Source organism: Argopecten irradians, chromosome 1 (genome assembly GCF_041381155.1).
Source record: "Argopecten irradians isolate NY chromosome 1, Ai_NY, whole genome shotgun sequence".
NCBI classification, from domain to species: domain Eukaryota; kingdom Metazoa; phylum Mollusca; class Bivalvia; order Pectinida; family Pectinidae; genus Argopecten; species Argopecten irradians.
In genome coordinates this window covers 20,267,192-20,277,776 of record NC_091134.1, presented here as the reverse complement: position 1 = coordinate 20,277,776, position 10,585 = coordinate 20,267,192, and the positions used below count along the sequence as shown (strand labels likewise).

At 36.3% G+C, this 10,585-nt stretch overlaps 1 protein-coding gene across 1 annotated transcript; it reads right to left on the bottom strand.

Annotated features, from left to right (window-relative positions):
* Positions 1-302: 302 nt before the first annotated feature.
* LOC138320162 (sushi, nidogen and EGF-like domain-containing protein 1) lies at positions 303-9,874 on the bottom strand. The gene is made up of 4 exons (XM_069263213.1): positions 9,537-9,874; positions 2,236-2,531; positions 902-992; positions 303-527 (listed from the first exon to the last, which is right to left on the bottom strand). Exons 1-4 carry the CDS (start codon positions 9,744-9,746, stop codon positions 336-338), a joined length of 789 nt encoding a protein of 262 aa, XP_069119314.1. The 5' UTR covers positions 9,747-9,874; the 3' UTR covers positions 303-335.
* Positions 9,875-10,585: the final 711 nt, after the last annotated feature.

The following is a 10,585-nucleotide window of genomic DNA, read 5'->3' as shown; positions in this document are numbered from 1 at the left end:
TTATAAACTAATTAATTCCAAAACAAAACACCAAAACACTAGACATGCGCGAGAACCAATATTAAACACAGTTGAATCATATATCATATTCATTGCAATAATGTTGAAGAGAATTTTTTTAAATAAATGATTTAAAATCATAATCAACGAAGTAAAATATTTCTCAAGTACCATATACGGATTGAGAATTATACAAAAAAAATATCGATTTTTATCATTCTCTTAATTGATAAAGAAATGATATTCTGATCAGACAATTATTACATTTACATAAAATATTTATCAAGCTAGAAATTGTTTGCTTCATTTCAGTAGTACTTACACAATATGATCGTCTACATATTCATACCTGTTGTATAACTAGCGGTGATATTTCGGTATGGGAATTTTATATCATATCCGTCGACGCGAAAAAGGAACTTTCCTGGAACACCAACATTTGATTTGGTTACAAGGTTAACGATGTCATCGGACGGCGATCCTTCAATAGTGTAATTAGTCACACCATCTCCAGCGTTAAATCCAACCTGGCAATTGTAAATGATTACTTACTTAAGCAATGAAGTCATTTTTGTCGAATTTCATAAGAATATGATTGTATTTCTTTCTATTTGATACTTTTTTGCGAACGGTATGCCATTGATATATAAAAATTCTTTATACTAATCATTACGCAATGCCAATGTGTCTCTACGGTAAAGTCGGGGTTTTTGCGCCATTCTCGGTTTTTTTCTTGTTCAAAATGGTATAAAAATTGGCCAATCAGAAAGTCGCATTTAGTATGAAATCCAAGTAGGAAAACCCATTATCTACCAATAAAGTATATTATTGTGAAAAGAAACCTTCAGGCTGGTACATGTAATTGGTTACAAGACTAAACATATATAAAAATCACGCTCACCCACGCGTTATCTGCCCAGTCTAACTTCAAGTAATGGAACATCACAAATGATTGTACACCATTCGTTGTAAGCACTACCTGGAAGGTATTTCTCTGCAAAATAGCATATAGTAAGTGCCTGAAACTTTAATATATGTACGTTACTAGTCAGTCGTTCTTGGTTTTTTTTCTTATATATTTCGTCCATATGGCTTTTCTTCAAATTTATCATATATATCATCTTGCACTTACTCTCTCTAACATCTCCTTTGGTACTGTCTCAATGTTGGCCTGGAACTGACCACTCGCCTTGTAAGGGTCATGGTTATATCTCCTTGCCAAGACAAACAATGGTTTATTAAAAGTGTTTTTTTAGCCTCCTCAGCGTTCAGCATAAATGGAGTGGGACGACTGATTCGCCTGTTGTCAGTTTAATGTGATCGGGCATGTTCAGTGAGATAGATGTCCCCGACCGTTAGTAGCACGTTAATGTAATATGCGTAAAAAACCAACACGTGTTTACGGTATTAACATAAAAGTTTATCCACATGGTTTATAATGTCTGCTCTGCTTCCAATATCCAATTGCATGTATGCGACAATATGTAAATACAGTTTCAACCAAAATAATTCAATCTATTATCAAAACAGGAAAAGAATCGTATTGAAAATGACTTAGTTCTAAGTAATGATAATGTATTGCTCTTGAAGAAACACATGCATAAACAATCCCAAGGAACAAAGGCATCTTTACGTCAAGCAATAAATAATACAGATAAGTCTCCATAAATAATCACAATAAGTGTTTCCTCTAGTTTTTCTCTCCCAACACAAAAGATGTAATACATAAGTTATATTTTTTCGTGAAGTGGTTTCATAATAAAATCACATCTGGAAAGCACACAAATAAGATATGTTTTATAATATACCCGAAACAACCTGCATTTTCGAAGATGTGTTGCATATTACCTGATGTCAAACTTGATTTTCTTCTCGATACAGACAATAAAAAGCAATATAGGTAATATTACACTACTGTCGTGAGCAAATGTGTTGAGTGGGCAAAGTGACTACTATCAAGCGAATTATGTGAGAATCTTCAGAACGAAACTCCAAGGTCTACTACCAAGCGAATTATGTGAGAATCTTCAGAACGAAACTCCAAGGTCTACTACCAAGCGAATTATGTGAGAATCTGCAGAACGAAACTACGAGGTAGGTTATTTAGGAAGTAAGAACGACCGAATGCATCACAGACGAAAACGATGAAAATAACTCATCTATTTAATACATATCGTTTAGGTGTTTTCAATAAAGAATGATAGTTACAGAAAATCACCAGCACAACACTGTTACTCAATAATGAATACCTCATCGTTAGGTCCTCCATGATAAGGTACTTTATTCCATGTAACCGTTAACACAGATGATGGATGGAAATTTCTCAGGTCCGGGAACGCTTGCTGTACTTCTGACTCTGCTCGGTTAAGGAGGTATGTAGTAGAACTCTGTTTGTACCAAATTTGTCCGTACCGTATGATGTCTACATCGGCCCAGAATGGAGCGATTTGTACATGGGTATTTGCTGAAATCACTGGAGGATGAGTCCAGGACAACGGAAATTTGAATGTAATATCTCCATTTGTGTTCACCTTAAAATGAGAAATAAAGAACTCACTTTAATGTTACAAAGTATCAAATTCCAATATAAGTGACCACCATATACGTAATGACAAAGATGGGTATATCTGGAGATTAATGAACAGGTCCGAAAGTAATTATGATGCAGCAAAACTTTCCAAGATTGTTTGTTTATTTGTACTTTTACTGTAATAATGTATAACTTGAAATAAATAAAATAAAAGAAGCCACATTTCTCATCAGTTTCTCATCAGTCCAACATCATTGGAAAGCCACAAACGGCTTGTAAAGATGTATAGTGATATTTACAATAATGGTAAAATATTAAAAAGATTGCTTAAATCCTTAATAGCATGTCCTAGGTTTAAGTATAATATAATGTCTTTCCTAGGTTGATGGTGAAAACTTCGTGACGTGGTTTTTCCAGTGCTTGTTTAGCCTATTTTTGAAAATATTCAGGTTTTCAGCATTGACCACATCAACAGGGAGAGAATTCCAGGACTCCACTATCCTGTTACTGAAAACATTTCTTGCCGAGTTGAGACGAAAGGGTTTCTTGTAGAGTTTTTTATTATGACCTCTTGTACCTGTGTGTCTCATTGCAGTACACATGTTCTCACTAGTAACAATATCGATTTTGTTGATAATTTTGAAGGTCTCCACCATATCGGCCCTCAGTCTTCTATATTCCAGTGTTGGGATACCCAGGGTCTTCAATCGGTCCGGATAGGAGAGATCTTTGAGGTTTACTAGTCTTTTTGTGCCTCTTCGTTGGACGTTTTCGATGGTTTTTATATCTTTTTTAATCCAGGGAGACCAAACGACAGAACAGTATTCCAAATGAGGTCTAACCAGAGTCTTATACAGTGTTTTAAAAGTTTGGTTGTCTAGATAAGTGAAAGTTCTAAAAATGATACCCATGATTTGGTTTCCCTTTGTTGAAGCTTTATTCACTTGATTTGTAAACTTCAGGGTATTATCTATTGTGACTCCCAGATCTTTTTCACTGTTGGTTTTCCCAAGTCGTATTCTGCTGTCGCCGTCCTTTATGGTGTATTGTCTGTTAATGGGGATATTCCCAATATCCATATGCTTGCATTTTTCTTTATTTAGTTTCATTAACCAGAGGTCAGTCCAATCGGAGATCCTGTCAATATTTGTCTGTAGCTCTTCACAGTCCTGTAATGTGTTGATTTTTGAATACAATTTGGTATCATCCGCGAATAGTTTGGTAACACAATTCACTATCTCTGGGATGTCATTGACATAAATTAGAAATAGTATGGGCCCGAGTACACTTCCTTGAGGTACACCGCTTTTTACTTTTTTGGTTTTGGAGCTTGTTCCATTTATAATAACCTTTTGTTGTAGTCCTGACAGAAATTGTTGAATCCATGACAGAATTTTGCCTCCAATTCCATAGGATTTTAATTTGTATATGAGGAGTCTATGGGACACTTTGTCAAAGGCTTTACTAAAATCCAAATAAATAACATCGACGTTGTTGTTGTTGTCAAGGGCCTGTGTCCAGTGTTCTAATACCTCCAGGAGCTGTGTCGTGCAAGACTTGCCTGGCGTAAATCCATGTTGTTCTGGTGACAGTAAATTGTTGATCTTTAGGTGGTCCATGGATATTGTCACGTATTATCCTCTGCAAGATTTTACAGGGTACAGATGACAGACTAATAGGACGATAGTTATTTGGATCCTTTGTTGATCCTTTCTTGTGTATTGGGCAAACATTTGCTGTGGTCCATTGTTTTGGCACTACACTTTCTTCAATTGATTTTTTGAAAAGTGAGGTTAAAGGCTTTACTATGATGTCCTTTGTTTCTAGTAGAAGTTTCGGGTGAATTCCGTCCGGACCAGGTGATTTATTTGGTTTTTTGCTTAGATAGTGCCTTTAGTACTATTTCCTCCGTGATTTCAAAATCTATCAGTGGACTCGTTATATTCCTCCTGGGTAACGGGGGTAAATTGGTATTCCCGTCTTCCACAAATACACTGACAAAAAAATCGTTCATAACTTCGGCTGTTTCTTTATCTGTTTCTGTTAGGTCTCCATTTGGATAATTGACTCTGGTGATGGTAGATTTTGTCTTAGTTTTTGATCTGACATAGTTCCAGAAGAGTTTTGGGCTATCCTTTATGTTTTCAGCTATGGATTTTTCGTAAGATCTTTGTGATAATCGCAACAGTCTTGTGGCTTTGTTCCTGGCAATTTTGTATGATTGATAGTTGTTTTCTGTTTTGCAGTGGAGATACTTTGTCCATTCTTGGTGTTTCTTCTTTACAGCAGATATTGCATCTTTATTGATATATGGTTTGCGGATATCATTGGATCGCCTCTTGTATAATGGTACATGTTTTTCAATACTGGTAGATAAAATATTCATAAGGTGTGTCCAATTTTCATTCGCATCCATATTTGTAGTATCTTCTGATGCGTGTTCAGCCAACTCTTTGTTAATAGATACGTAATTACCTTTAAGAAAGTTGCGTTTATCGATGTTTTGTTCCAGGATTTCAGCATAGCATAAAATGTCAAATTCTAACATTAGGTGATCACTTTTGCCTAGACCTGGATTGAACTTGATGTTTGTAATCATTCCTTCTTCATTTGTTAGGATGAGGTCGAGTAAAGATGGAATCTGGTTCTCCCTAATTCTTGTCGGTCTTTTGACATGTTGGGTGTAAAAGCAGTCCCTTGTTACCTCCAACAACCTCGTGGCGATATGTGCATCACCTACAGAGGTTGTGTTGGTATTCCAGTCGATTTCTTTACAGTTTTGCGGATCACCCACCAGTAATATGTGAGAGAAGTTACCATTAGAGATGCTTTCCAGTAGATTTACTAGTTTATTGTTGTTATCTTCATTACTGCTAGGGCTTCTATAAATACAACATATGGCTAAATTATCTCCTCTTCTTAGGTTTATTCTACAAATAACATATTCGTCGAAGGTGGTATTAATGTCTACTGCGTCATGGGTAATAGATGATCTAATATAAATGGCCACACCTCTCTTGTTTGAAGATTTTCCAAAATGAACACTGTAGTTATCGATAGAATATGACTGGTTGTTGACGACATCAAGGGAATATTTTGGATATATTTCCGTTACACATATTATGTCCGGGTTTTTTTCTTTAATTGCTACTTCCAGTTCAGTTTTCTTTGATAGTGTTAACGTGTCCACATTACTGTATAAAACTTTAAGGTTTGCCAATCCTTGGTAGCGGTTAAAATGGGTAAAATCTGTTTCCTATGCCCTCTCTACTGTTGGTGATGTTGGTTCATCATCTGTGACCTCAGTTACTGTAGTGTTTCCTGTTGTGTCCCCGAAGGTTGATGTTTCCATATATGGGAAGGTTACGTCATCTCTATGATCTAGTAGTGTCTCTTGCGAGTATAGATCATCTGACATTGAGGTATCATGGTTAGAGAGACTTGTCGCCATAGTTGGATCTATAGGGCTGATGGATATAGTGTCTAAGGATTCTTTGGTAATAACTCCTTTAGGGAGATGAGGTATATTTGGAAGTGTAGTCCTGGGCCCCTTTGTTGTGTTGCTTGACTGTAGGTTTAGTCTTTCTCTACCTTGAGTGCCTTTAGATTGACGTCTCGGTGTAAACAGTTCTATATCTTTTGGTATTGTTTCAGCACTATTAGAGGGAGGGTGTTTAGGTGCTCCTATTTCTTCTCTCTTTTTCTTTCTTTCTTCTCGCTGTGTTTTAGTTTGGTCACTTTTCAGGATAACCTTTTTCAAACGAGTCGGAGCCTTATCCGATATATGTCGAGCATTTTCAAGGAGTGCCTTCTTCTCTGACTTTTCTATCATTACTATAAGAAGAGGTCGGGTCTTGGCAGAATTGTACTTTCCCATTCTGAATTGAGTGGTAATTTTGATGTTTTTACCGATTAGGCTTTGTGTCAGATCGTCTATATCCTTCTGGTCATTGGTTTTCCTGTCCATGTTGTTCTGGTCAGTCTTTTCCGGGACATTGAACAGTATGATATTTAGTCTCTTGTTCTTGCGCTCCTCTAACTCTTTGTGACGTTCATCAACTAACTCTTGTATCTGTGTTTTGAAATCTCTTGTAATGTCTGATGTCACAGTTTCTTTGATACTATTCATTCCAGATTCAAATTGATCCTTACGGTCTATTTCAAGTTTATCCAAACGAGACTCAATTTTGTTGAAACGGTGATTGGTATTGTCACAGAGTTTCCTTAGGTCTGAACCCATCCCTATCAATGTTGGTTGTAACCTGGCACATGTTGAGCACGTCCAAAGGAAATTTTCAAGTTCACCATTTACTATACAACTGTACATATTATCTGAGATACCCGAACAACGCTGACAAAAATACTGTTCACATAGATAACAGCGAAGAGCTTTTGAGTTGGTATCAAGCCTTGAATCACAGCGCCCACATATTTCATTCTCAGAGCCTTGTCGTGCCCTTTTGGGATTTTGTCTGTTTTTGTGTCCACCGGTCTCACTGGTAAAGCTGATTGTTTGTCCGTCATGTTTGTGAATGTAAGTATTAATAATAACTGTATTTGACTAGCAGAGTGACGAGTTAATCCTCACCAACTCATGTTTTAGGCTATTATATAGATATTGACAAACAGGTACTGTTGTTGGACTGATGAGAGACAAAAAACCACAAATATGTTGATCAGGATGTCGAATATTACAGATTTAAATAAAGTAGTAATTAGTAATTAGCACTTGATTGTGGCAGGTCGAAACCTACCTACACTTCATGTGTAATGGTCTCCAAAAACATTGGACATTAACTATGGTTACTGATAGTACAAAAATCCATACAGAGATCTGGTCACAGTAAGGGGTGGCAGGTAACCCCACCTACAACAGATACTGATACAGCACAGTCCTAGTATGTATAAATTTGTGTATACTTGTAAAATATTTATGTAAACTATAAACAAGCAAATACAAGAATACAAAAATAGGTCGTAATCAGTGAGTGGCGGGTATTTCCCACCTACTTAGTGGAACATGTACATTATTAACTCATTTTGGGTGTCACCATGTTTACAGATTAGTATATGTCAAAATATTCCTTATGCAAGAGTATCGATTATCAATGTGCTATTTATGTAGTACACTCATTTACCTTATTATTTAATAGAGAGGAATAGAAAGTGACTTAAGGTATCCAAGTCAGTTATATATATACAACAAGCAGGGAGTAACGTGGTGACAGGTAAACCCACCTACACACGAATAATATACAATATATAGATGTATAGAGTTAAATAAGGTCACAATCCTTTATCTGGATTTATCTAAAGCTGGTACATAGTTAGACATATAGAGTAATGACTGGTTAGTTTGACAAATAATGCACTCACAAAAGTATTAATTTCAGTTTTCAATATAATATAATATAATATAATGTAATATAATGCAATATAATGGTGGCGGGTATTACCCACCTACTCAAAACTTTCCAGTTATGGATTGCAGTGTGTACAGAAAAACAAAACTACTGTCATCAACTCCTATCAGTGGACGTTAGTTAAAAGTCACAGTCCTCCTCCGAGCTCACACCAAGAACAAGTACATCTTCTGGCTTTGTAGGTATTATACATGTGACGGATTGCTCATTGAGCTTGTCTTGTTTGATATTAAGAGCGTGACACAAAATCTTGTTGGTCCAAACAGTCGCCAACTTCACGCCCGGGTGAACACCATCTCGCAGGAGTTTTATATTTATCGAGTACCTGGTTTTTTGCCGTTTTGATGATTTTCGACTATTAACCATATGACTGTACAGGAACAGGTTCGTTTGGTTATTACTAAGATTGATTTGTTCGATGTACGTATTTAATAGCCGAACTTGTCTGGTTATTTCTTTGTCATCTGTCGATAAATCATCGGGATCATTTGGTAGTCCCTTGGATAGATTCCATGTCGCGGCACTAAAAGTGGGGCAATCTATTAGACATAATGACACTTTGTTACCGTATGTTTCTGTTAGGGAAATTGCCCTATGGTACTCGTCCACTATTGTATTTACGACTATGTCAGAGTTTGGTTCACGTAGACAAATGTATTTGCCAGATTTGGAGCCAATGTCACATGTTCCTGACCATAAATACAATATTATTGATTTGTGCCTACACACAGCTTTGGAAAGTCTTTCGCTTATCAGGTCGACGAGGTCCTTGGTCCTAGCGCCCGGGATACACCAAAGCTCGAGCGGAAAGCGTGCCCCAATATAAGAATTTCTCAGGGAAAACCCTTTACTATCAGATATAAGGATTGGTTTGATGTTGGTGTCTCCACCGTCCGTCAAAAGTTCTCTCCCGAGTTTCTCGATAGTTTTATCTAATTTTGACAAACTCATTTGTACATACTACAACGAAAAAACTGAACAAGATAAAGAAGGTTTTCTACTTATATATATATCCAGACAGAAAATTTTTACACTAAATAACCAACATTTCAAAGATGGCGCCGGCAGTCATGATTGGACTTCTGTGTGGATTTTTTGTATCACCGTTATATAGGCTCATCTATGTTCCATGCAAAATAACAATGCACAGGATCGTTGATTGAAAGTTCATTGACGACCTTAGACCATATTGAAGACTGGATGGTGGAAATAAAAGATGATTTTGCACCGATTATGACATTTTTTTCTTTCAAGCACTGGAGAACACGTCTGTACCTGGCGCATGCGCAATCACTTCATTAGAACTTCACAATGTCTGAAAATAAAATATTACTCGAAATTTTGCCTCTCACCGATTTACTCTTGTAAAAGGTCATTTAGTACGAACTATATATTTTTCACGCTTTTGACTTTGTTCCGCGGTAAATTCTTTAATGGGTTTTAGGCGAAGGCGGCATGTTTTGTACGGATCCTCTCATATTAACGTATCATAGTAGTTCACACTATGAAATTATTATGTGTTTTAAAAAATTCATGAGGAAATGATAGGGACAGGCATGATTGAATTTATCACATATACTTACATAAGTCAAAGATTGTGTTGAGTTGTAATACGGAAAAGTAAAGTTAATTACTTCCGAATAGCCATCATCATTCCGGTAGAGCAACTGGTCATCTGATGTTGTAATGCTGTTAATGGGGCATGGATAGAGGTCATTCAAGGTCAAACTGACCACACCGCTTAAGCAAAAGGTGAACACTAGGCCAGTGGTCATGACTGGGTCTCCGGGCATAATAATCGCCTATTGATAAATTGATGGATATATTTTCCGATGTTGATCGATTATCAAAAATATTATTTTATTTAATCACACGAATACAAACAACATAAGATAAAATGTAACTTTTCATTGCATACACAACCAGGAAGTTACGTTTATCAACCAGGAAGTATTGACATGGAATGGAATTGAAGAAGTGTTCAATAGTGATAACTCATATAATTAGCTTGATACAGCTAAAAATGCTGGCGAAGTGATGATTTAAAATTGTATTTCTTGTAATTTTTACCATCAGAAACTCATAAAACATACAATGTGTGAATAGGGTGCTTTTATATGATGGTTCTGATCCATGAAAGCACCAATATACTATTGACATTGCGGTAAATATCGCACGAAATATCACACGTTTTGAAAGAACCGCAACAGTCAATACCTGGTTTCAAACTTTCGGGTAATATCGGAAAACCGAGTTGCACCACGTGACCGACATTGACTATAACCGTATAGATCGGAACCTCCCGAGCCGTATCACACGGTCAATTTCGGCTATACCTGTAGAGATCGGAATAGTTCGGATACTTCCGAGCTATATTTAATGTGTACACATTAAAAATCAATATTTCAATTCAATTGTAAAAAAATTGCGAATACGAACTTTACAGAAGTCGATAGATATCCAAAATTTAAAACTTAGAGAGGCAGAGAAAAATATGTAGACCACTTTAAATACTTTATCTATGCAACAAATACAAGTCACAGACCATAAAAGTTTAAGTAAAAATAATTTAAGTAAAAATGGTGAAACTTGGCTCAACACAAAGCGATACATTTTCAAAATGTCAGCCAAA